This window comes from Phalacrocorax aristotelis, chromosome 6 (assembly GCF_949628215.1).
Source record: "Phalacrocorax aristotelis chromosome 6, bGulAri2.1, whole genome shotgun sequence".
NCBI classification, from domain to species: Eukaryota; Metazoa; Chordata; class Aves; order Suliformes; family Phalacrocoracidae; genus Phalacrocorax; species Phalacrocorax aristotelis.
Genome location: NC_134281.1, coordinates 49,743,876 through 49,770,778, shown reverse-complemented (window position 1 = coordinate 49,770,778; position 26,903 = coordinate 49,743,876). Strand labels below are relative to the sequence as shown.

The 26,903-nt window shown below is 38.4% G+C and overlaps 2 protein-coding genes across 11 annotated transcripts in view; one reads left to right on the top strand and one right to left on the bottom strand.

Moving 5' to 3' along the window:
• The window catches only part of MAST2 (microtubule associated serine/threonine kinase 2), a 199,587-nt gene that overhangs the window by 84,141 nt on the left and 88,543 nt on the right, over positions 1-26,903 (top strand). For 9 of the 10 annotated variants that reach the window (XM_075097735.1, XM_075097734.1, XM_075097737.1 and 6 more), the window contains one exon: positions 2,433-2,464. The exons of the other annotated variant lie outside the window; for it this stretch is intronic. In XM_075097735.1, coding sequence (XP_074953836.1) covers positions 2,433-2,464 — 32 coding nt within the window. The remainder of the gene's footprint in view (positions 1-2,432; positions 2,465-26,903) is intronic. 10 annotated transcript variants of the gene reach the window in all.
• Positions 1-26,903, bottom strand: part of PRDX1 (peroxiredoxin 1) — a 262,541-nt gene that overhangs the window by 220,671 nt on the left and 14,967 nt on the right. The gene's annotated exons all lie outside the window — the stretch shown is intronic.

The following is a 26,903-nucleotide window of genomic DNA, read 5'->3' as shown; positions in this document are numbered from 1 at the left end:
GTCCTTAATTATTTGGAAACTCAGTTGATCACAGATTTCAAAGGATGATTTCAGGAGCAAAGCCCGAGTCAGCCCTCCTTTTAACCTTGCATGCATTTAATCCTGAATTAGCTACATTATAGGAAGGATTAAAGGTAATATTGTGTGAGTAAAACAAGGGTACAGTAGATGAAAGGAAAAGGTTTGTCCACTTCTGTTACCGGACCACGATTCTCATGGTGTCTGTCTGTCAGCCACAATTACCGGAGCTGTGCTGCTGCAAGGAAGTGTTCTCTCTTTAAGTGACTTTTCAGCCCTAATGACTAGGGCAAAGCTTGTAAACACAAACCCCAAAAGCTCAGAAATTAGGAGGTAGATAAAGAGATTTAAAGGTCACTGTTTTTCAGCCAGTACCATGAAATTCCAGAGCTTGCTTTATTCATTCTGAAAATTTCTGGGGCTGACTGTTGGAATAAATGGAAATGCGCCATTTGAACAGAAGTATCCTCTGCTGAACACCTTTGTTCTATCCCATCTTCTTTAAAGAGGGTAAATTAAATACATCTGCTCATACGATGTAAAAGATATATATGCACGTGTAAGTAAATACTATATACACAAAAAGAATAATATAGACTATCTTACCTATTCACCCATTTGCAGTGGCAAAAAGTGGTCATTGCTACGCAGCCTTCACGGTTGGGAACTTTAATTCTTTCTAACAAATGAGAGTGGAAGAAGTACCTTTGTAGAATATAACACAACCTGTTATAGATGCTGATGATTTATTATCTTACATCCTTGAAATGTTTTGATTAGATCTTGACAAGTTTGTCTGATGACAGGAATTTATTTCTTGACGCTGTAAGCTGTCAGCCTTGTGATAATTCACACATAAAATTTGCTCGGGACTGTTAAACTGTAATGAAATTTCAAACTGTAGAGAACTCGTCCTTGAAAATAACAAACAGCATGTTTAAGATTTAATGGTTTTTTTTGTTTGTTTGGGGTTTTTTTGGTGGCCTTCCCCCCCCCCCCTTTTTTTTTTTTTTGTTTTGTTTGTTTGCTTGTTTCTTGTAGTTTTAGTAGCTGTAACTTTTTGGTATCTTTGAGAAACTTTTCTAAGTAATGTCCAATGTTTTAACTTAACAGACCAGTCACTGACAGTTTGTTGATAACATTGTTCATCATTCAAGTCAGCATGGCCACCGTGACTAACTATGGAAAAAGCATTACCAGATTTTTTTTTTTTCTTTATTGACTTTTTTCAATATTCAGGGAAAACGCCGATTAATTTTTTTTTTCTTAGCGGGGACGAACGACACAGATCAGTACAGTGCAGGTCAGGAATGGGGACGGGCTGTGCCGCTCCCGCCCGCCGCACTGCCAAGGGCCGAGGCGCGGCAGCCCGGCACCGCACCACCGCCTCCCCGGGCTCTTGCCCCGTCCCGCACCGCCTTGGCGCCCCGTCCCGCGCCGCTGCGGCCCGGTCTCCGGCCGGTGGGGGCTGGGAACTAGCACGGTGCTCCCTGGGCTGGGTTCGGTGGGGAGCGACGGGCGCGGCAACGCCGCCCCTCCGCGGCAGCCCCGGGGGGCGTGGCCAGGGTTGGGGGGCGTGGCCGGGGCGGCGGGCGGTAGGCGCACGCCCCCTGGCGGCGGCCCGCGGCAGCGCAGGGCCCGGCGGCCGCGGGCGGGGGGAGGCACCGGCGGACTTGGGGGGACGTTACAAACCGAACCGAAGGCGGCTGGTTGTTACCTCACGACGCCGTCATCGCTGCCTGTGTCTTGTTGGTGCTCGTGGGCTGTTTACGTAAATAAAAACCTTAGCCTTCCCGGGCTTTCTCTGCATTTGCCGCTTAGGTGCAAACTGCTGATTTAAGCGGGAGCTGTGGTTTGTCGGCTTTGGATTTTTATGTTAATATACAACAGGACCAATGTGTACGTTTGGGGGGGAAAAAAAAGCAAACCCTAAAGCTACTCTGTTGCATTAATTTTTCCTTTTTGAGGGGAAAAAATTCTCCTTTTTGAGAATGTGAGAACACACATGCAGCAGATGCTAGGAATATTGCGTACCTCACTTCCACGAGTGGTTTGGGTATGATGCTGGTGAGGTATGTAGGACAGAATTAATTACTGCCTTATCTATGTTTAGGCTTGAATTTCAAAGTTATGTTTGCTCCATTGAGTGCTCGTGATTTTGTGACTGCAAAGGCAATGATAATTCAGACCGAATGAGTAGTGTTTTTGCCCCAGACCTCTGTGCTCTGGCAGTGTGGGCAGTCACCTCCTGTGCACAGCAGTACTGTGCACAGCTGTACACTGAGCATGCCTTTGGAAATGGTCAGCTTTTTATTAATTTCACCTCAGTGATTTATCGATAAATAAATGAGTAGTATAAAATAACAAGTAAAATTAACTCAAGGTTTCTTTCTTTTTTTTTTTTTTTTTCCCAGAAGGAGCTCAGTCTCCCCAGAAGAGGAAGCTTGTAAGTATAATTATTCTTTATTCATCACTTGTGTTGTTTTGAACATATATAGCTGTTCAGTTGTGGAAATCATTTAAATGGGCAGATACTCTGTTTTCTCTGTTAGCATTTTCAAGAGTCTGCCATGAGCTTGGAAACAGCTAGCTTGCATTTCTCTGAGACTGCAGCCTCTACTCATTTCCTTAAATGTGGTAGGAAAAGTAGTAGTAGTGTAAGCTTACTTATCAGCTTGAGCTGACCCTGGTATGGAAGTAGCTGCAGTGTTGAGTGTTGCTTGCACTGACATCGCTGAAGTGACTCCACAGAAGTCACTGATTATTTATGTGATATGGACGACTTTGATCACTGCTCTTCAAACAGTCTGTTGACAGAAGCCTAAGTACACAGCTCCTGGGCCCTGCAGGTCAGGTATTTGTGGAGCAGTCAGTGCAATACAGGTATTTTGACAAAGTAGCAAATGTTGAGAAAAGTAGGCTTTTAAAAATGTGGTTTAAACAAATGGCATTTTTTAAAATACATTATAATGTTTAAAGAATTTTAGTGAACTAACTTGCGTTTCAGTGGTATTATGAGAGCTTAGCTTCTGCTACGCTTACAGATTTATGGTGGAAGAAATTGTATTATTGATTGCATTACATAAAAGAGAAAGCTTTTGTAGTGCCTGCTATTGCATTATGATTTAAAATTGTTTCCCAAAGCTTGTAGACTACAGACATGGAGCTCGCAAAAGCGTATAACCTTTCTTCCTCAGGTTTCTGGTTCTAATGAGAAATGATTTTTAGTCTTTCAATCTAAGCTATCCCCTTTGTATAAGAAACAGTGTTTGGAAAATGCTGTGTAGTGCCAGTGATTCACAGCTGAACAATAAAAAGGATCAAAAGGCCTTATTTTATAAAATGGGGCATGACCAGACCTTTTTGTTTAGTTCATATGACAAAGGTAAACCAGTCAGGGAGTTATTTAAAGAACATGAAACACTGGCTGATTTTTTTTTTTTTTAACCAGTATGACTCAAAGGCTAGCTTAACTGTGTTTGATAGATTTTAAAGAAAGATGGTGCTCATGATTTGAGGATTGTGAAGGTTCTTTGAATAAATGGCAGAGCAGTGACTTACCAGTAAGTGTTTTGTTTAATGCAACTTTTGTACAAAACTTTTGGAATTGAAACTGAGGATGCCAGAGATACTCCCTTCCCTCGTTCAAGTGTGGGTATGACACAAAACTACTCATGCATTTACATTTGAAATATCTGAGATACAAATGAAATGCTTCAAATGTGTAGTGTTTTATTTAGTAGTAACTAAACCAAATGACTGAATGTTTTATTTCTGTATTGACGTAACAACATCAGTTTTCATTACTTCACTTTAGTTTTCTTCCACAAGTGAGTGCCTTTTAAGCCATCGCTATGTGAAGAAATTTAGCAACCTGTGTCAGGAAGATCCAGGCCATAAATTTTAAGCACAAGGTTGCAGCTACTAGTGAGACTGGAAATCTATGAAGAATTGAAATGTCTTCAGTTAGTTGCCTGTGTTATCTAGTTGATTATTTGATTGCTGTTTTTGGAATTACAGATTCTGTAGTCAATTCTACAAAATGATTTCTTGTTGTTTGAAAAGTTTAACTATTTAAGAAGTCAGTAGTGCATTGTGGCTTGTGCTATTTGTGTTGGTGCTGTACAGTGTAAAGTGTATAGGCTCATTGCAGAGGGTCTTGTGCGCTGGTGTACATGATTTGCGTATCCCAGTATCAGAGTGCTTACCTGATTTAAAAAAATTCACTCTTAGTTTTTGAATCAGGAATTAGAGAAATTGATATCAAAAAAGGGAATAATTATAATATATGTGTATATACATATGTTAAAAATATGCATATAATACGTATAAATTTGTTCAACCATTCTGTCAAAAATGATGCACACTTAAATACTGACTTCAGACAGTTCTCAGCTCTTTTGGAGGCTTTTACTCTGCTTGAATCAACTTAACAGCGAACCTCATAAGCAAAAATAAATTCTGAAAATAAAATTTATTCTGAAAAGCTGTTGTGCTGTAGCGAGTAGGGATAGTTATGGATGTAGCTGGGTCCTGATTCATTGACTGTCATTCATTGACTTTTGTTCAGTGACAGGAGCAGAAGCAGGAACTGACAGAAGGATGAAGTGTCTGGCTTGGAGCCAGAAACCCTCAAGAGGTGCATCCATTTTCTGTACAAACTCCAGCCTTTGTAGCGGTTCAGTGGCAACTGTATTATATAGAAATATACAGCCACTCAGCATTTTTCCGTGTACTAGTCTGGAGGCTGGGGTGCATTTGCTACTATAAAAAGATCATATTTGGGGAGAAGGTAATTATTTTCCAGCCAGCCAGAAGTAGAATGTAGACTTTTGAATAGTAGAATGAAGATTATTGCTGCTGGCTAGGTGATTGCTTTGGTTGATTGTTGAGTTAGAAAGGTTTTAGACTGTGGATTAGCTAGGGTATTTGTCATTGCTGAATGGAGAAAGGTGAACTCTTCCTAACAATGCTGCTAACTTTCTCTTTATCCGACTCTCATTGCTTCATATTTGCCTTGGTCAGTATTAGTAGTCTATTTTTCTACGGGAACTGACTGTTGCTGTCCGTGCCTACAGTTGCCATGCTTGTTTGTACTAAGGAAAAGGAGCTGAGTTAGATGTCACAGTATTTTTGGCAGGAGAGCATGAGGAATTTTGTCACCTAAAGGAGGCTTGGGTAGAAGCTGAAGAGAATGAATGGTGGAGTGGAGCCTGTGAAGTTTGTTGATTAGTGTCTCTGTTTCCATATTAGCAGAAGGGAACACAAGCGCACTGTAAACGATGGCTTTGCCCTTGGAGATTTCGCAGTCTAATCTTGAAGGAGCACAGAGTGAGCAGGCTTGTAAAACAGATGGGGGAATTGTAGGGTGACATTAAGAGGAATGCCTGATTTTTTAGATACCATTTTGTTAATGTGCTTGAAGTGTGTGTGTTTCTTTAGGGGGGTTATGCTTAATACACTAAAGGAAACGATACTCAACTGAGCTGTAGGCTGCTAAGAGGTTAAATAATACAAGTATGAGAACAGGAGCAAGTAGTTATGTTCTGTCTCTGGTGTGGTTCAATAATCAGAGTTCAAAGTTTTCCTTCAATAAATTATGCACATAAATGTATTGGTTATGTTCTTTGCATGCTTTGTTCCTAAAAAATAATTTCAAATAGCAAATGTGAAGTGATAGACCCAAACTTTGATCTCCATCCTGTTAGTGGAAGTGGTTTAATTATTTTCAGCCATTACGCTGTTCTGTTCTTTTGGTGCTACAGTGGGTACAGAACTTGTTTTCTGTATTGTTGGCTTCAGCTTTCAAATGGTTTTGATGTGCACCTGCATGTGAAGCACACTAGAGACGTTCCAGACTTGAAAGTACAAAGGTGGGGACTGCGCAGCAAGACGAGGCTTGCGATGAAGCGCTGTGTGTGTTCATGTGTATGACAGCAACTCAGCATCCAAAAGACCAGGCTCTAAACTGCAGATTTTCACTGGGGCTGCAGGGTGCGCAACACCATCCTGGAGCTCCCTCTTTCTTCTAATTGCCTCCTCGGCTAATCAGCAGTCACTAAATCGAGTTGGGGTTGTATGTGAGCCATTTGGCTCTTGTTCAGTACCTCACTTCTAATGAATTTGGTTGTTTATAACATTAACTATATTGACCCATTCAGGTTTTTGTATGAAAAGTGTGCGTTTATGTTTGAAATTGTCATGGTTTCTTAGACAGGGTTACTAGCTCAAGGTTCCTCTAGTTTTTGTACTATCTAAACGTAAAATTCTCTAAAAAGAAAGTACTGCGTTCCCACATTTTATCTAAATTGGAGGAGAGTAATTTCCTCAGCAAGCTAAATTTGCTAAACCAGTTTTAAATTTCAGATGCAAGTTATTTTTCTTAATTCTTTCCTGCTATCAACCATCTGTAGCAAATCTACTTCTAAAATCTGTGTACGAACAGAAAAAGGATGTGGAGGCATAAGAAACATGAAAAATAATTATAATCTAGAATATATCCAGTAAAAATAGGCATCTAAATAAATTGAATACTACAAACTGCTGGTTTGATGGTGCTAGGTGCTGATAATAGTATTTACCTAAAGTTCTTATATCTATCTTTATGAAATGTGGTAAGCAACAAAATAGTGTTTGCTAAAGACACGTGCAAGGCTTTTATGGTGATCTTTATTCCTTCTAATACCTTTTTCAGGCAATTTATGTCTACTGTGGGGCTTGTTTTCTCTCTTTGTCTTCCTCCTTCTCTGCCCTACTCTTCTGCTTATAAACCTACAAAGGTTCTTCGTTTCTACAGCCCTAGACATTTCATAGGGTGTTTCATTAAGCAAGTCTTCATCGTAATTTGTTAAACTTACCTCCAGGTTCCTGACAGTAAAATAACACACTAACACACCAAGGAATTTCTTTGGGAGGGTATGCTGAATACTAGTTTATATCACTTTCTACTTGTATTCTTTTTAATGCATAGACCTTGGAAACAAGAAGTTTGATGGCAGGAAAAAATCTGGCCTTTAGTGCTGGTTTATGTCTTTTATCTTGCCGTGCTCAGGTGCTGTGGGAATTTCCTCTGTATCTGCAGAGAAATGGAGTATATCATTCCATTTCTGTTCATCTTGGCTGGTAAGCATTTCTGCTGGGGATCGATCGATGGAGTTTCCCTGCCAGGAGCAAGTGCTGTGCCTCAAGTGTGGAGAAGCCGAAGTGCTGGAAATGGAGAAAAAAATGGTTCTGAAAAGGAGTAGGGTGTTTTGCTACTTTTGCAGCTTGTTCAGTCTTGGACCTGGAAATAGTGTAAGAAATAATGCCTCAATTCAATGCTTTCTGCTTGTGATACTTTTTATAGATGGGGAGAGAAAGAGTTGGTATTTTCTAACCACTCCATTCTTCTCTGAGCTGCATAGAAGGAGCTCACAAGCAGTAGATCAAAAATAACCTGGTGCTCTTAAGCTGATATGTGGGGCTGGCTCTGGAGGTGGAATGTGCTGAATTATTCCTGCAGGGCTCTGTAGGAGTGTTGCTATATATGTATTAGGCTTTAAAAATAATTTGAAAGCATTGTTTCTATAAAAGAAGTGATGTCGTGAATAAGGGGGATTTTAGCGTTCTGTACATACTGTCATCTCAGAGACAAGGAATTTATGGAGGTTTTCATCAAGGATTTAAAAGTGAGAAAAGTATTTTGTGCAGTTTTTATTATCAAGTTTCCACTACTTAATCCAGGTTCTCATTTAATAAGTATAGTAAAATTTTTAACCTTTTGTTTCTTCCTGTGCTCTCTCACTCTGAAGGCATGGCATGAGGGGGCAGGGTCTCTGGTTGCTTAAGGAACAGCCATCCTGGGCACCCTGGACCTTACTTTTGAGGCTGGCATTTTGTTCTCCTGATGGGACATAGCTGTTCAGAGGTTGTGATCTTGTAGTGTGGGGCATTCCTGCTGTGATCTGAATCATGTGAGGATCTGAAGATCCGGAATTGTAGTCTGGAATTTGACTTGGTTGCTGAGTACTTGTGAATAGCAGTCTTTACCTGCCTAAATACAGTTTTTAACACTTTAAAGTCTACCAAAGATATATATTTGGAATTGTTTTGGGGCAACTACCTGCTTACAAATACACATTTTAAAAATGTTGGACATTATTTTAGGACTGTTTTGTTAATAGCATGAAATTGATTTGGAGCTGAGTGAAATTGCCATTTGCAAACAAAAATGCAAGACTTGCATTGTACAAGGGAATATTTTCTCCTAATGAAGGTGTTTCTGCCCAACCCTCTCTTTCAGCATTTGGCTCCCCAGACTGCTGCAATTGATGTTGCTCTGTTTTCAGTGCTAGAATCTGTAAATTTTGTAGCGAAACACAGCTTGGGAGTTACACGAATATGTTTTAAGATTACAGTTGTGTGTATTCTTAAGCGGATTGATTCTGAAAAAGGGATGGTTCACATGTTCCCCTGCCAGTCAAGAACAGCTGCTCTTTGCACTGCTGATGACTCTGCAAGGGCTTTGGGTGTGAGCACTGACTCTATTCCTATCGCAGTGTGAGTTTTCAAGCTGCTATGTGAGATTTCTGCCAGAATCCTTTCAAGTGTGCCACCGCTCCCTTTGGCTTTACGCCTTCCTTTTGATTTGGTGAGAGCGGCCGTTCCTGCTCCTTGAAACCTGGAAGTTTGTCGCTGATATGCTGTGGGCTCAGCCTGACCGTGTCAGGGCTATGTTGCTGGCTGCGTGACGGCTAGATGGCTAGTTGGTGTCCTCGACTTTTCTGTGCCTTTGTTTCGTACTGGTGGGCTCCATTTCCTTTCTCTGGATGCTATGAATAGACTCGTAGAAGTTTTTATTGTGGTGATTTTTTTTGTTTCTTTGTTTGTTTTTTTAATAATTAGTTTTTTGACATGAGCTGTTGTGATTAATCTGGACCATTACTGAACTCCTGAGGTCTCTGTGACACTGGGGGTACATGAAGAGCCTGGAATTGCACTGATTGTTCTGTGCTCTGCGTTGGAGCGATAACGGTGGGCTCTCCTTCCCAGCTCTAAGCCTCTTATGCTGGGAGGAAACATAGTGTATCAGCACAATGATGAAACGGAGGAAACAGAGGCTTGGCGCCCCATCTCTGCGGATCCAGTAAGGACTGTTGTGAAAAATAAATTGCACATAAACATTTCAAATTGAAACTATGAGGAAAAACAAGCCAGGATTTTCTGTGGCCAATAGACATTGCTTGTATTTGTTAGAACTTTATCTGTCATGCTTGTTTGGCTGTACACAAAATTTCAGTTGGAAGCTTTAACATTTTACTTTTGTGGAGCATTTACCATAAAGTATAGCCAAAAAAGAGCAATATTTAAATGTTTTTAAATGGGGTACATTGTGGTTAGGTTTTGCAGCAAGCATTAATTAATGTAGTGAAACTGCATGTTTGTAACTCTCTGGTTTGATTACTCTTCAGATTTAAAAAGTACTTTTAATAATCTGCCAGAAAGCTGTTGCAGAGCTGAAATCTACAGAAACCTGTGCTACCTTTATTGTCTTTTAAAATTAAGAATGGTATTGAAAACTTTTACATTAGAAGCAAAAAATTATCTACATTGCCACATATATTTCTACAAATGAAATTTAAGCAAGCAATTCTTTTTTTAATGCTTCATCCTTTATAAATGATTTGAAATCTGCTAATGAAAACTGCTATTTATTATGTTTGTAATTATATTTATTATTAGTTAAAATGAAGGAAATTGTGTATTTAATACTATGGGTATAAGAGGAGGTTAAATGAATCTATCATATAGTCACTGAAGGGAGGAGCAGAATAAGAGGCAGGCTTAACCTTTTATGTCTGCAGACTGTAGAGCTTATCAGCTGCTTAAGAAGAGATTGCTAGTGGGGAGGATTTCCAATATGTAAAGGTTACTTGCTGATAAGTATTTGGATTCATTAGGAAATCTAAGCAAGGAGCATTGACAAACATGCTTGACTCCAGGACTTTCCATGTAAACTGTCTCAATACTAAACAAAACTGAAGCATGTCCCAGATTTCCCTTTTGCTTACTTTTATGCTTAAGTATGGTAAATAGAAACTTTTTTCATCCCTCAATCATAAACAAGTTTTAGTTGTAAAAATATGGTGGCACTAGTTTGTATTCTAACACATAAGCACACTTTATAATACCAATATTTGTAAGTTAACTTACTTTATTTCTATTGAAGGGCACGTGTAGTTCAATAAAGAAGGTGTTAGAATCTCTTTTTGATGTTTATGTAGAAGGCTGCTCACAGCTTTTTGGAAAGCAGCTACTTTGAGAAATTTTCTGTGCTTGCTGTGTATATGAATACGTGTTGGCTGCTAACCCTGTAAAAGCAGCATAGTTAGAACTGAGCACAGAGCTGGGAATCAGTGTCCTCAGTTGTAATCCTGATGCTGCCATGGATGCGCTATGGACGAGTCACTTAATCTCTTTGTGCCTCAGTTTCCCCATTGCTAAAATTAGAATGAAGCCATTTTGCAGTGCTGCTTTCAGGCTTAATTAGTTGTTGTTATAAAACACTGTCAGTGCTGTGCTAAATGTTGTTTCCTAGTTAATGGTTCATGTAATTAATGTTTTCAGAGTTGTGTATTTCTATTGTTGCCACAGCCATGGTGTGGAAACACAGCTCCCAAATTGTGAAGGCTGTGATATAAATGGTCCATGTCCGTTACTGGTGCCATTATCAACTTTGTTGATGTAAAATATTTAATTGAGAAAAATTAAGGATTGATCATGGTACGTGTTCCAGAAAGCCTGGGAATCACGACAAGAAAAGAATTTGGATAATTCCAGATTAGAAGATTTTCATAGTGGAAAAATAACGTTGACTAGGTATTTCATTGACTGACAAATACATTTTGTTTTGGATGGTAATTGAAGGGATGATTTAGTTTATTGCATTTATTAAGAAGATAACTTGTATTTTGGAAGTATTTTTTTTTTCCTTTATTGAAACAGAAGATGTGACATCGACCCTGATATTTTTTTTTTTTTTTCCCCCCCTACTGTGGTACCTTGTCAGAATCTCCTCTCCTTTGTACTCCCACTGCCGAGGAAGTGATGTTCATCAGCACAAGTTCTCTCCTACATCTGCTCCAGGTCTGCAGCACCTTAAATTTCCATTTAGTGCTGACTGTGCACTTGTTACTTCTCCTCTAGTATTTTACCTGAACTCTCAACCCCAGAGCAATCCGTGTAGCCCATGCTACAGCCATCCTTTTCAGTGGAGGTAAGGAGAGGTATAAACTAGGAACTTCTAACAGTTTGGTGTTGGGGTAACCATTTATGAACTTACCAGCTTTGTAGTTTAGAGAATAACATCTAACAGAAGGGAACAGCCTTGTAGTTGTAATTTACTTCCAGTCATTTTGGGTTCAGGTTGATACAGCTTGTTGGCACAAATTTTTCTAGCTCATATGCAGTTTAAGGCCCTGTGTAGGGAAGAATATAAAATTAATTGAGGAATGGAAACCGTGTACCTGTGTGTGCATGCAAATTCCTGGTTGTACCTTGTGCTAGCTTCTGAGTGCATGTGCAACTTGTACCATGGAGCAAACGAACCCTCACAGGTATTGTTGATGTCAAGAAAACCAACTTAAAAGCAAAACAGCTGAGGCTGGTGTCCTTAAAAATCTGTGCCTAGAACAGGGGGTCTGCACTAACATACTGTGCTCTGTTCTGTTCGCTGTAAATCCACATTAGTTTCTTACAGAAGCTAGAAGGCTGAAGCCTCTGTCTCCAGGCACAGGATCTACAAAGGATAACAAGTAAAATCAAGCCTGTTGTTAGGAGGTTTAAATGTGGGGTACAAGAGTTTGTAAACTGAAAAAAGTCCAAACCAGCTCAGTTTGTATTAAAGCAGTTGAGAGCTTGGCTGATGTATTTTTCCTTCATGAATAGCCCTTCCTCCACCTGGTGCTATTATGGAACATGTATGGCATCAGCAGCCCCAGTAGAAACCTTCAGCTTCTTCACTAAGAAGATACTTCACCCAGTGAGGCAGTAACTGACAAACACTAACACAAGCTAGAGATCTTTGTAAGTGTGGTTATGAAATCAGAGCTCGGTAGTACCTACCTATAACTTGAGCCAGCAGAGAGCCATCAGAGGGCTGGTTTTGAAGTTCACATGCTGCAGCGTGGATGTGGCTGGTCAAATTTCAGTTACTCATCAGGCGGTAATGCAATAGCCCCTGAATCTAGACTGTTATTTCAGAGGGAGATTGCTCTTGCTCTGGCAGGAGTAACAAGAAAATGTGAAGTTGAGCTATTTTAGGCATCTGCCCTTCTAATGGAGAGTAGCATTTTTTTACATCTGTTGGGTGGAAATGAGGTTGTCAGCAAATGAAAGGGACGTTGCATTTGTCTGTACTTGGTGTGTTGTGCACTGCCCTGAAGAAGGAGGTGGTTGCCCAGTGTACCTGCTGCTTTCCCTGCACGTTGTGCACCATTTGGTGAAAGTTCTTACTATGGTGCTCGTTTTGGCAGTGCTTGCAGTGAAGTGAAAGGCAGTGACTAAAGCGCTGTCTCAACATTTTAGTGTCATTGCTATCAATATAATTTTAAATGATTTTTTGTTATTTAAAAGCTGGTATTGGGGTAATGCTCCTTTACAAGAGTGATTAAATACTTTTTAGCATTAGGGCTAATTAACAGACTTGTAAGTAGTAATTAATTATCAAAATTAGATAACTGTTGAAGTCAACTGAGAACTGTTCTTTTTGGAGAGGAGATCTAATGATTATCGAATATTTTCAAAAGCCTTTTCGGTACTTATTGCTTTTTTTCCTCTGAGGATCCTTCAATCTTCAGGCTTTTGACATGGGCCAGTGAATAATTTTCCCCTTAAGAATAGTTCGTATAAAAGTCTTAGTGTCAAGTTGTATTCCACTGTTACTATGGACTCCTTTTGATAATAATATTTTTCACATATGGGGACCTTCCAGCCATCTGCTCTCTAAATACTGAATAGTTGATGATTCACAGATACATAGCTCTGTGTAAGAGCTTAGGTCTACTATAATAACTTTTTATTTCTGTCCTTGTTGCTGTCACCTGTGCAGCTCATGATCCTGTTTTATCCTGTCTCTCTTTGTTGTAGTTTTGTTTACTTGGTTACGGTACCAGTGATAGCCATTCCTGCTTGCTTAGAGCAAAGATTCGCCTTGGCAAGTTATTACCATTGTAGATGTATTCAGCTTAATACCCTGAGGTTAGCCAGGCTGTGGTTCATTTCCATGACTCTGCAAGCGGTACTAGGAACTGGTGGAAAATGTAACTAGAGAAGTGTATCCCTTAATGTTAAATCTTTGTCACTTTTTGTCATCGGTATATTCTGTTTGGAAGTATCTACATAGGTTTCCCCTTCTTGCCTATTTTTTGTGGTGTTGTTGATATTTTTACATGGATGCATGAACAACCATTGGTGCATCTGACATCAAGCGTGTTCTACAGCTAGCATGGAATTTCATGGCTTTTGAAAGAATTAATCTAATTAAGAGTGAAAATATTTTCTATATAGCCTTTGAGCAATTGAAAATAATGTAAACCTTTCAAAAGAGTAAAAGGAAATGTGAAGTAGCATGATTACTATAAAAATAAGCTGATAGCAGGTAAAATAAGACTTCTATAGTTGATGCAACTGTGGGTTGGAATTGAGGTCATACATCTTTAGGAAGAAAAAGTGAATGGTGTCCAAAATTAAAGTGAAGTGTTGGCTCACTTATTCGGGATCGGGCATGCGCTCTTCTGGGGGTAGCAGGGAAGTCAAATTATTGAAGAAGAAAATGAGGCCACGTTTCACAGCTGGTCCTGTTTATGAGTTGGCAAGTCTTTGTATACCCATATTGGTCCTTTAATCAAAATACAGATTTACAGCATTTCTTGATATCAAGTTGCTTAAAAGATGTCATGAATTAATTGTAACTTAGAAGTGACGGGCCTTGAGATTAAAGGAACATGCATTTTCCCCAGTTTCAAAAAAACGCTACACTTTCTGTGTCACCCTCAGCAAGATATAAACTAGTTTTAATACTTCAAGAAACCTATTAATTTGTTTCTGGTAACAAGGGTGAATGTGTTCGGGTGCTGTATTTCTGGCCTTTCTGGGTGCTGCAGATGAGGTGAAGTCTCAGTAGAAATTTGCTTTATCCTAACAAATCAAGGGAAGAGTTGGGTTCAGCTGGATTATTCAAGGGGTATTTTCTCATGCTATTTTGATTTAATGAATCCATGGCAATTGTGGAACATGTTCTTACAGGGATATATAGTAGAGATTATTTTTTATAGGAGTGTTTTCCCTTGGAGGCTTTAGCCTTAACAAAGTCTATTGGTAATAACTATTAATTTTTTATAGCCTTGCAGAATAGTTTCATAGATATTTTTTTTCTAGTCACCATTTCTGAATCTGATGGTGGCCAGATCCTTGCTGTTGTATTTAAATAAAACAAAATGGGAAACCTAATGTTTCTCCAGAACACTAGGTGTTTGAGCACAGTACATAATTACTTGATCAGTGTGTAATTAAAATGTTATGAGTTTTATATAATTAGGATTTTATGGACATCTGTGATATAATTTAAGAATATATTAATTTATTTACATACAAACCCCTATTCTAGGAAACAAGCATTTAATCAATAACCATGGTAAGTAACAAGAATATATTATACACAGACGTTCAACAAATATACTGGGAGGGTTGCCTGCCTTTATTTAAAGACTTTGTCATACAAGCTGTTGCAGTGGATGAGGAGAGACCTATATTTAGAGCTATGGCTTCTTTGGGTGGGTGAGTGTGGTTCAGCCTGCAGCATCCTCAACAAGCCTGCTCTGTTGCAGAGCTCTGGGCTTCCCAGGTGTCACAGGGTCCTGGTCAGCTCACCTTCACCAAGGGGTGGGGATGGAGATATGCACCTTGCTTCAGTGGGATCTCCTGTTAGACTTTGGTTCTTTTTCTTATGTATTGGGATTGCTGGTGTGTCTTGACGAGGGCCTTTTAACTCCAGTCCTACTTCAAGGCAGGTGTAGAAATCCCTTCCATACTATAAGGGTGTATTCTTGGCATGCTCTGCCCCAAGTCACCTGTGTTCTGGGTTTTGAAGCCTATGTATATTTTACAACAGCAGGGTAGCACCTGTAAACAGAAGTGGTTCCATATTTTGAGCGAAGGTAAAACACATTTCAGAATTCAGACTTGATGAAATTCTTTATATTTTCATTTTGAAATACCTCAAGGCTTGTCAAGAGTTGGTGATAGTTTCCTATCTCTATCCTTTTCGTTTAAAGTCACTTGATACAGTTTTTAAGAGGTTTTTTTTATTTAGAGTTTCCTATTTGACAAATATCAGAAGATTAATGAAAAGGACTATATTGAGTTTGAATGACGGTTAGAAATTGTTCTGTTTTTGCAGCAAGTGATATCTTCCTGGTTTAGTGCTTGATTTGGTACAGGTTCTGCTTTCGTAAATGTGCTAAAATAATTGGTCAGAGTTGACTGCAAGGCAGTATAATGTCACTTTTGGAAACAATGTAGATAAGCAATTCAGGAATAATGAGTAACAGAACAACTTTGTGAATATATCATTATGCATAATGTGAAATGGTGAATTTTGAGTAGGTAATCTTGGCAACTGAATTGTAATCTACATCTCACATTGAATGAATGAATGAGTTTCCCAGAGTTCATTTCTTTTTGAATCGAAATTTTTCTCTTTATTCCTTTTCTTTTGTGCCATTTATTGTTGGGAATAGTTTTTCCCATCTAGGAGATTGAGACTACAGGGGAGGGACATATTGGTGATACCTGAAACTTGACAGGTATCTTGACAGATAACTTTTTGTCTTTCTTACGCTGACTACAAACTGTCCGTTTGCTTGCCACATAGTTGGAAATAATCAGGCATGGTGACCTGATGGTATAATTTTTTCATGTGAAGCCGTTCTGTAAATCCCTGCATCCTGCCTGGAGGGGCAGGTAGCGGAAGAGTTAAACCCTGGGGTTTGGAGCATGAGGTGTGAATTCTTGACTCGTTCCAGGCTCACCCTTTGGCTGCCCTCCATGGAACCACTTGTAAATGATAACCTGATGGTTTGACCTGGTGAATCAGAGGCTCCCAGAGGGGTGTATGTACTTGTGGCTTCAGAATATGGAGGGCTTTAACGTTGGCTAGCTGTTTCATCTATAAATGACGTGGTTCATAACCATATACCATTCATTCTGTATAAGTTTGTTGGAAGGCTGTGATCTGCTGGTACACCTGCAAATGAGCCGACTTGTTTACTAACCTTGCACTGTTCAAAGAGTTTGGGATGGTTGGGGCAAGCCTGCAACTTCTAGTGAGGAACGAAAAGCTCAGAGGGTTCTTAAGAGACTGTAGAAAATACTGATATTTCTCTTTTTCTGTCCTTATCCTCAAATAACAGTGATTTCATCAAACAATAGTAGTGGGCTGTGTTCTGAATTCTATACAAAATTCTTCCTTTCACATAGTCTTTCTCTCAAAGACTTTTTGATCTTGAATACAGATACAGAAACGACCTGTGTGCTTGAAGGATTCCTGGCAAGGGAATTGTTCTGAGAAAGAAATATATGTTCTAAACCAGATAGTCATGTGTTCATTATTGTTGATAGGCAGTTCCCTGCATCTTCCAAAACTTGTTTTTAGTTGTACTATGAGGCAATCAGGTGCTGGTTTGAGTTTTGACTTGGAAAATCAGTGAGTGTGCAAACAGGCCCGTTAATATCCCACACTGAAGCGCTAATAGTAGAGACGACCTAATAGCAAATACCCAGTGTCAATTTAACAGGTTTGAGCTGGGGAAAAACAGAGATGAGACACAGCTGCTTGCATTAGCACAGGACTATTCCTGCTCATGAGCAGGAGATTCCATTCAGATCTATTATCTTAAAAAATTACTGTTTGAAACCATGACTTGCAATTTCTATTTTAGATAGATAAACCATTTAGTGGGTCAATATTAACCTGAAAATGAAAGGCAAGTTTAGAATATAAAGAAGGAAGGAAGATTTCAGGGTAACATATCACCAGTTTTTAAAATCATATCCCCTTTCAGCTGTGTCTGGCTATCCTGAGTTATGATGAACGTTTGTCTCAAATTTAAGCTCTTGTTTGAATATTCAAAACTGTACCATGCCAGAAGGCCTGCAAGAGAGCTTTACCCTCTACAACATATCCTTTCCTGTTCTCTTTTCTACAGGCTGCATTTGTACTCCCCTTTCCTTCAGTATCCCTCTATTCCTATCTTTGTTCATCTAAAATATGCTTGTTCTAGTCCTCCAAGTTCTCTCTTCCTCTCATTTATCTCCTAAAGTTTTGCTACTTTGGCTAGTGGTGATTATTCTGTCATTCAATCCCTTGTGTGGTACTTGAGAGCATAATCTTCTAACCTAGTTTACATTACACTGTCATTATGAATTATTAATGTTCTAAAATAAAATCTTCAAACCGTCATCTTTGCTGTGGTGAAAGAGCTCTGTGTGCTTTTGTTTTCCTTCCTGTCCTCCTGTCCTTTCCTTTCTTTAGATCTTCAGGTCTTTAGAGCAGGGATGTTACTGATCCAGCCATCTGGGAAAGACTTGCTGTGCAATGAGAGTTGCGTTGTCACACCTTTGGGCTGAGACAGGCGTTTATTTATATAAACACTAAAAATAAAAAACCCACCAAACTTATGGAAGCAATATTTTTCATTCTGTTAGAAGACCTGCTGCACAAGTAGAAGTGGTAATGCATGTTTGGGTTATAGCATGCCTGAGAAGGTGATGATTATTTTTTCTGCTATTGTATTGTTTCTATTTTTGTGTTCCTGTGAGTCTCAGTTTTATTTGTCAGTAGGTCAAAAATTAAAGATAACAGCAGAACAGGTCAAGTTGTTATTCTCAGAAAAGTTTTAGGGCAAAAAACCTTCAGCCAAAAGAAATCTGGTAAAAATCCTTACCAGCTTTCCACCATGCTTCATTTTAATGCAACTGTTCGTTCATTCTGCTTCTGAGAAATTGGAAGATTCCAACATCGTTAGATTTTCCAAGTGATCAACACCCAAATGTTGACTAGAAGTGTTCCTTTAAGTCACAAGTGTCTTCATTGCTCTCGCAGGGCACTTGCAATTAATTTGAACAAAACAGAGTTGATTACAGCTGCATTCGTCTTTGACATAGAGGAACAGCCCACAGGGACGTGTTCCAGCCTGCACCCCATGGTTTAGTGTGCACAGCCTCCTCTAATATCAAGATGGATCATAAAACTGTGACCTGTCGCTTCTGCAACTTTTCCCTTCTTATTAAAAATAAGGGCAGCTGCAGACTATACCATAGAAGGCCACGGTCTACATTTTACGTACTGTTGTTGTAAGTGGTTGATATTGTGAAAAATACTTTGTTAAATAATTTTGCAAGTCATATGTTCTCTGCAGAAAGTACATTGTTCGGATAAGCAGGTGGTGTTCATTTGGGTGCATGATCTGTGCCTGTCTTGGCTTATCTGTTTGCTAGTAGTTTGTGTGTTGTACCAAATAATTTGAAGAGATGGGAATATTATTTGCTTTTATTAATAGTTGCATTTTTATAGGTAGGCAGAAGCCTAAATTTGGTTTTATTAGAAAACAGAAAAAATGTGCATAAATTTTGCTTAATTTTTTTTTCCCTTCTCCTAATGAATAAAATCTGTATAGCACAAGCTATGCTAATTAATATTTGGAAGAAAAGAAAGTAAAGTGAGTATAAGATCAATATTCCCATTTATCTACATTTCCTTTTTTCTTTATATCTGCTATGGTTTAAGAGCTCATTGCTGAGATGGGCTATGTACATTGTATTTATTTTAAAAATGAGCAACTCATATTTTTGCTTCTAGCTATATTAGTTTAGATTTATTTGTGCCATTTTTAATGTGTTACAGTAGAGTGCAGTAAGATTTAGCATTGCAAACTTTTAAATTTTGTTTTTAGTATTTTAAAATTAATTGTTTTCTGGAAACCGCAGAAATCATTGAGAGTTCCGTGTCTATTCTGTACTTTATTTCAAAGCAGAGAATTAATTTTGGGCCAATTTTATCTTAACTTACTAAATCTGCTTCTGTGTTCCAGACCTCTAACTTGTATGTCCCTACTTATGTATAGGTGGACATACAGGTTAAAAGTCTTATTTATAAACCAAATATTTTCATTAGAAGACCTTCTAAATATAATGTATAATTGGGGAACATTACTTTTGTAATGCATTGACCTTGTGGGTTTCCCAGAATTACTGTAAAAGAGTTTATAGAGGTGCATCAGTCTGTAGTTATAGAAAAATATATATGTTCTGGACTTGTCCTCATGTTCATTCTATCTTCTATGTTATATAGTTCTCTGAGGCTCACAAACTTGAGTAGTTTGTTTGCCTGCTGGGTTGATGATATGTTATCATGGCTTTCCCAGACTTTAAGATTAAAAGCTAAGCTTTTGCTGTATTATTCCAAAGGAACAGCTAAAATAGGGACCAATTTCTGGTAAAAATTTATGGCCAAATTAGGAAGTAATTCTGCCTGTAAAACTGGATGAACTTTTATATATATGTATATATAATATATTTAATACCAGCACTCATGATGTTTCCCGAGCATGGTTTTGATTTCTCATGTCGCTTCTGTACTGTGGCTTATTTTGTAAAGTCTATTCTTATCCCATGCTCTAACTTCATTAAGAATTTATGCTTGAAAATGTAAAATTCATCCTTTTAGTCTGTTTCGTTACATTAACACTCCCCTTGCTCCCAGAATAACTCTTTTTAGCCAACATTCTACAAAATAAACTTTTTGTCTCAGAAAAGCTGTGGTAAATGCAAGGGCTTTACAATATTCTTAACATTCCAGCTGAGCCTAAGTGTGTTAACCACGAAATGAGGTAACAAGCTGGGTAGTGGAAGGTGCTGCACTGGAGATTCAGATTGGAGCAAACAGTCTGAATTATACCTAGACGCAAATCAGATGCCAGAGATTGTTTTGGAGTTCAGGCTTGATTTGGTCTTCTGGGTATTACCTGTCAAACAGGTGAAAGTGCTCCCTGCTGGCGGGTTATAGAGTGTAGCCCCAAGCCTGGAGGCACCATGTTGATCCTTGGCACCGTGTCTGTCTGCCCAGGTTGCTGCCATGAGATGGGTGTTGGATGTCTGCGGTCTTGTAGAGATGAGGGGAACCCTTTTTGCTTTTGTGAGTAGCTGCGATCTGAGTAACAAAAAGCTCTCTAATTCACCTGCTTAAATGTAGCTGTGTTCCCTCTCTTTGCTGTTTGCTTTGTTCATTTTACCTTATTTATGTGTTGCCTTGGTTTAGTTTTAACCATCCACTGGTAGTTGTTCTTCAGTCCTCAATCCCTGTGAAGACACAAAGTATGCCAGCTGCCTTTGCTGCTGCTTTTTCTCTTAATTTGTCCTTTAAGCTCTGCACTGTAGTTTCCCTGTAAGACAGAGGATAACAACATGTGCTTTGCTGCAGCAGTCTTGTTGGAATGGGTTATGGACAATGTCTACCAATGACTGTGTGTTCTGGTTCTTTGGGATATATATAAAAACCGTGTTACGGGAGAGTTTAGCAATAGCCGGGTCTTGTTACTCAGCACAGGGAGCCAGAGCTGGAAGAATTCTGCAGAGAACTGAAGCTGATGAAGTGCTGTACTTCTTCATGGAGAGGTTGATGCATGTTGGAGTGGCAGGAGAAGAGATTAAGTTATCTTCCTGTTTGCAAATGCTGTTGCACAGTGAATTCATTAACACTGTATTACAGGCTAGAAAGAAAGGTTTAAGTGCATTGTGATAAATAATACATGATAAAGACGAGGAAATGCTGTGGTGGCAACAGGAGGCTCAATCTATGTTTTCCTTTGGATAACTTGTCTGGTGAAGAGGACGGAGAATCTTTGGATGAGGACGTCAAGGTTATAGCAGCACTCTGTAGCGATGTGTTTCTAAAGTGTTACTGGGCATCATCAAGAACATTTTGGATAAAAAGTTAAAAGATTTCTGTATAAAAATGACATGAGATTTCCAGAACTGATGTTCAATATTGTTATTTTTCAAATAACATTTCTCATTTTTTTAATGGCGTTTGGATCACATATTGGGCTTATGTTTGATTAAATCAGACAACTGACATTTGAAATCACACATGAAGAAGACAGGGCTAGGGAAAGAATGTGAGTTCTTGTAACTTATTTAAAGACGGTAATTGACCTTTCCATGGCATATGAGCCCAATCATCAATTTTGTAAGCTTGAGATAATGTTAAGCTTATGTTATACTGAAGTTGCCAGACATCTTACTAGTGTTATTAGGGAAGAAAAGTGTTGTATGGAATATTAGCATATTAATAAGGGATATTTTTGTAAATAGAAACACAAAGAAAAATCTTTCTTATTAAATATTCATAGGATTTGGGGCACAATTAACTTTGTGTTTTCACAGTGCTTGCTTCTTATCATTATTTAGTAGTGTTTCATTTAGAAGATACTAATCGTGGTGATACAGCTGTAGGTAACACCCTCTATATCTAAGTGAGTATAATTTTGTAAGAGTTGTTTTAGGACTATGAAATCAGAGCAGTTGCTTATGCTTACGCTGTGCAGTGATACTGTAGTGAATTAGCATTTCAGGCTATCCACTGTGATGGCAACCAGTGTTAATTCAGTAATCATGCCGGATTGAAGTTACATGAGAAGTTGTCAGCTTTTATTCAGGTACGTGAGTGTACAATGCCTGATAGCTAATTCTGCTTCAGTTCAGTAAATGTTTCTGATCCTTTGAGTCATAACTAGTACAGTCACTGGGATGTCCCCTGCACAGGAAATGCACACCGGAGGGAAATTTGGTTTTTCTTCACCCCCAGAAACCTTGGACATCAGTTCTTAGTTTAATCTCAGATAACTGTGTCTTTGGGAGCCCTTTTATAGAGAGGTACCAGGGCATAACCACTGTAGTAGAAGAGTACGGCTCTTTAGTTCTGTATTGGCTTGGTCATTTCTGGAGCTAGGGTGATTTCTGCCAAAAAAGGAAGAAATCTAAGGTGGTATAACGCAGCAAATGATGACAGAAAAATGAACTTTAAATGTATATTCAGCTTAATGTTTTCTGTCAGGCTTCCTTACATGTCTTGAGATTGCAGTCTGCTCAAAGGCAGTCTGTTATTCATTTGCGTAGGTCACTGTTCAAATAATAATGATGCCCCAAATAGGTCAACACACATCTTCCATGTAATTTGTTTTTTAAAGGCACCCTCCTGTTTTTAGAAGCATATAGGAAGAACTTTTTTCCTTTCTTTGTTTTGAAAGACCAAAGTCATCTTCTGGAGCTTTTACACGTTACACAGTTTTAACTACATTGTTAGTGATACAGAGCAGATATCTCTACAGTTCATCTGCGTTAACTGACACTTACTTATAGTAGAATAATTTTCTGTGCTTTTTGGGTATAGCACGTAAAGGTTAAAATTTATATTCTCTTTGTAGAGAAGGAATGTATTTTCTGTTTTGTGACTCCTTCAAACAGTTTAGCTTTGCTAGTAAGACAGTTTTTCTGGATATTTCTAGTTAATAATTTGTGGTTTTAAGGCTGTTCAAAAAAAGTTATCTAGCATTCAAGGAAGTTAAGTCTGAAAATATTTATGTGACAATACAATGTAGCTCTTCAAGTAACTGAATGATTAAGAAGAGGTGTGTTTTTTTCCCCAATTAGTATTTTAGCTGCTGGTTCCCATTATAACTTTTCCTTTACCATAGGGTGACACAGGAAAATTATCTTCATTTGAAAACTCTGGACTACTAGTAAGTTTCATCCTGGTTGAAATGTTTAAAAAAATATAGTCAAGAATATTTTGTGGGAACTTTTTTGATATGTAGTTAACTTAAAATGTAGTCAGTCACAAGAGTTTTGACCTTTGGGATATTCTTTTTCAAAATGACCTCAATGATCTCCTTGGTACCACTTCAAACTTTACAAGGAGTTCAGCTTATTTTTAAAATGACAGGGTTTATTTAAAAGAAGATGGTCTTATACCAAGTGAATTTATTTAATGATAAATGTAGCTGCTATGAACGAAGTCCAAAAAGTAATGGGTTTCGTGTGGACTGTTTGCCTAATTGCATTCTCATTTAATGTCAGGCTTAATTAATGTCCTACTTTGGTAATGGTAAAGACGAGAAATTGGGGAAGTTCTTGATATTGGCTATTTATAACTGTCCAGTGGATGCAGTGTCGTTAGGAGGGCCCTGGAAACTACACATTTGGTCGGAAGCTGCTGAATAGTTCTGCAGGTAGTCTTTTCTGAGGACAGGTTGGGCATGAAGTGGAGAAGATGCATTAGGGAGATTGATGGAGACTGAGTATCTTGAAAGGTGAGTGGAAGAATTTTATGAGGAAAGAGGTTTCTTTAGGCTTGGAATAGATCAGGATTGGCAATTCACAAAGAAATAATAACATTTTTATGAATTAAAATAGAAGACTCGTAACCTATTTGTGTGAGTGAGCTTTTTTTCTTGACATACTTTCTGATATCCAGAAGGCTATATTTTTGAACTAGTCAGAAGTTTCTAGTCCTAATTTTGCAAAATGTTTTGCTTATCATGCAGAGACAGTAATATAGTTCCTTAGAAGGATTTCATTTGTCACTGTAAATGTGAGAAAATCCTTATGCTTCGTACTTTTGTTACAACTAAAGCAAATTCTGCAAATGTTGACATTGTATTTTAAAACATGACATATTTTTAAAAGATGTTTGATGTTTTCATTGTGGTGTTCTGTTTTTCTAGCAAAAACTCTGCATCTCCAAGTATGGTGCCTTCACATTTTTTTGGTACTCTGAACTTCTCTGTAGCTAACATTTGGGGACAGTCCCAAAACAAGCACTTTGCAGATGTTGATTTGCCAGGTTAGATTTTGCTATTGGTGCGTGGAACAAGCATTTTGAAAAGCAGGAGTATGAAGTGTTAAAGAAATTTCTGCTGTTTGTGAACCAGAGTTATGTAATTCCCAAAGTGCTTTTTACAGTTCTTGGGTAGGTGCTCTGCAGCACCACATTAAATAGCAAGATGGGTGGATGGGTGGGTGGATGGTTTCAGATGATAGCAAACGTACTGTTCCCCCTGTCCTGCTTGGGGTGCCCTGTATTCCTCAAGGGCAGCAGAGGATGGACAGTTTTCACTGGGTTAACACTGCTGTAGAGCAGTCAGTCACTGATGCCCATGGAGAGTGTTCTCCTAAAATGGCGGCTTCTTGTGTCTGTCCTGTAAGAGATGTGGAAGTGCTGGTGCTGAGTACAGTGATATTATGAGGGGTATGTCTTCAACTGCTGAGTTTTCAATCACTTCTGAAAAAAAGCACAATGAGTATAAATTCAGGTGTTTTAGCTGGTTGTGATTTTATTTGCTAGCTGTAAGTAGTCCGGAATTTATTTTTGTTGTGATGGGTTAATGGAGCACTTCTTTTACTGGGGAATTTTAATTCATGTTTTAGCTGACAGAGTAAATCTGAGTATTTATACATTCTCAAAACCAAGGTTTATTGGAATTGCAAGGTCACATAACATCTTCTATATAATGCTAAGATGCTGTTCTCCAGTTTCTACACTTGATTAGTATATGCTGTTATGTGGATACAAAAATGAATGTGTTTACTCTTTCTCATCAGTAGCAGACAGTAGCAGAGTTTTGTCTGGTGGTACTCTAAATTAACTTTGTGAAACCAAACCAGAATGCAGTCTGGATTCATTCGGTACGAATGTTTAAAAGCACTGGAAGTGATGGTTGTGTTAACAGAGATTCGGTTCCTGCAGCATGTGAAATCGTATTTCCCTGTTTTGAAGCTCAGATGGAAGGGCATGCTTTGCTGAATCGGATACTGTGATTCCTGATAAATGTATATATTAAAAATGTGCCATTATTTAATGGAAAGTTACAAAGACCATCTAATTCTTTCATGTGATTCTGTGGAAAGTTGAAGGGAGCTTACTGGGATTTCTTTCTCCCAGACGTTTATGTATGATTTTTAGGGGCTGTATTGTGCATGGAAGGCAGTGCCAGCTGTTGATTGTCATCTTTCTCATGTCTATGATAAAAAGCCACTCAAGAAGGCTGAAATATGAGAGCATCATTAGCTTTCCTACTGGCAGAAGTGCTTAAAAAAGCCACAATAGAAAGAAAATAGATTGCATATTGAAATAAAATTTAAAGAATAAAAATAATAAAAAAACACCCCACACAACCAAAACGCAGCTACAATGAGGTTTTGTTTAGACCCTGGAAAAAGCGAAAACATGGCAAGGAGCTTCTGCAGGCACAAAGAGGGAAAAGTGAACTTGTGGCTGATGTGCAGAGGGTGTGTGGGAAACCTCTGATGTGCATCACACGAGACCTGCTTGCGTTTTGTTGTCAGAATTCAGCTGGTTGAGTTGTTTTGTGGGCACCAGGTGCTATGTAGGAGCTTGTGTTTACTGTGACTGATGTGTATGTGATATGGCTGATTTCAGGGGGAGAATGGATTTCTGTTTTTAAACTGATCTTAGGTGGCATTGTAAGCTTCTTTTTTCTTTCTTCCTTTTTTTTTTTTAAATTTAAAATCCACTTGGGTTACTTGAGATAAAAGGTGGCATTTGTTTAAAGATGGAAGATTAAAAAAATAAGCAAAATGCCCCTGATGTGCCTCATGTAGTTATGAACCAGAAGGGCCACCATTTCAAAATAAAAAACACAAACTAGGCAGTAAGTGGTGCTCCCTGTGCAGACACAGCTTAAAATCCATGTATTATTCAGGATTGCAAACAGAGTTTGGTTTTGCTTGAAAATCTTTTGGTTGTATTGGATGAATACAGAGAGGTGTATATAAAGCATGTATGCTATGTATATAACAAACTCCAGTTTTAAAGTGTATATATGAGGAAGGGAACAAATATCTCATTTTGCACTGCCTCCTAAGGTGGAGTGAGGGAGGCAGGGATGGAGACGGGAGAAAACGAAGGCAGTGGAAACAGCAGCAATATGTACGCTTGCCTGCCTGTCTCACATTAACGGAACAGCTTGCAAGGTCTACAGGGAATTTGCATTGGCTCTGTCACTGGTATTATTTAGTTCCTTATTTATTGCTAGTGGCTTGATTGTGCTGTATTTTCCCAGCAATGAAAGCTTTTAAAGATCATGTCTGACTCCTTTTGGACAGTGCTGTCCAATTTCTCTCTCCCTGCTACCAGCATGTTGAGACGATCCAAAAGGTAATCTAAGGATTTTGCAAGTAATTCTTATGATGTTTTTCTAAGCTACTTGTTTTTAATACTGTTTAGGCTTGCTTTCTTCTTTTTTTAACAGATTAATTCATATTCCTAGTATGTTAGGTACGATTTCTTAATTTCTTAATGATTTGTAATTGCATCATTGTAAAAATCATGCTGTGCAGATCCACTGATTGTTCTATTTTAAGGTATTTATTTAAATTTATTGTTCCTTACTTCTCATAGTATATGAATGTGATAAGGGGATTGATTTTACAAAATGATGGATGGATGCTTTACTGAGAACAAGCTGTATTCAAAGTAGCAAAACACTATTACAATGGTATAGGCAGCACTAGGTAGGGCTTGCATATATTTTGACTTGTAGCAGTTTTCTTAGAGATATGCATAACCTTAAATTTTAAATAATTCTTAATACTATCACCTTCTATTTCTGGGAGATGTAAATATGTTCACATAGTAAGTAATAGGATCATGTTCATAGTCACACTGCTTTGGATTTTGATAAGATTACATTGAAGTGTGTGAACTAATGAACAGTATCAGATCTGATGCAGTACAGTGGTGTCCCTTCAAGACTGGGAAATATAAACAT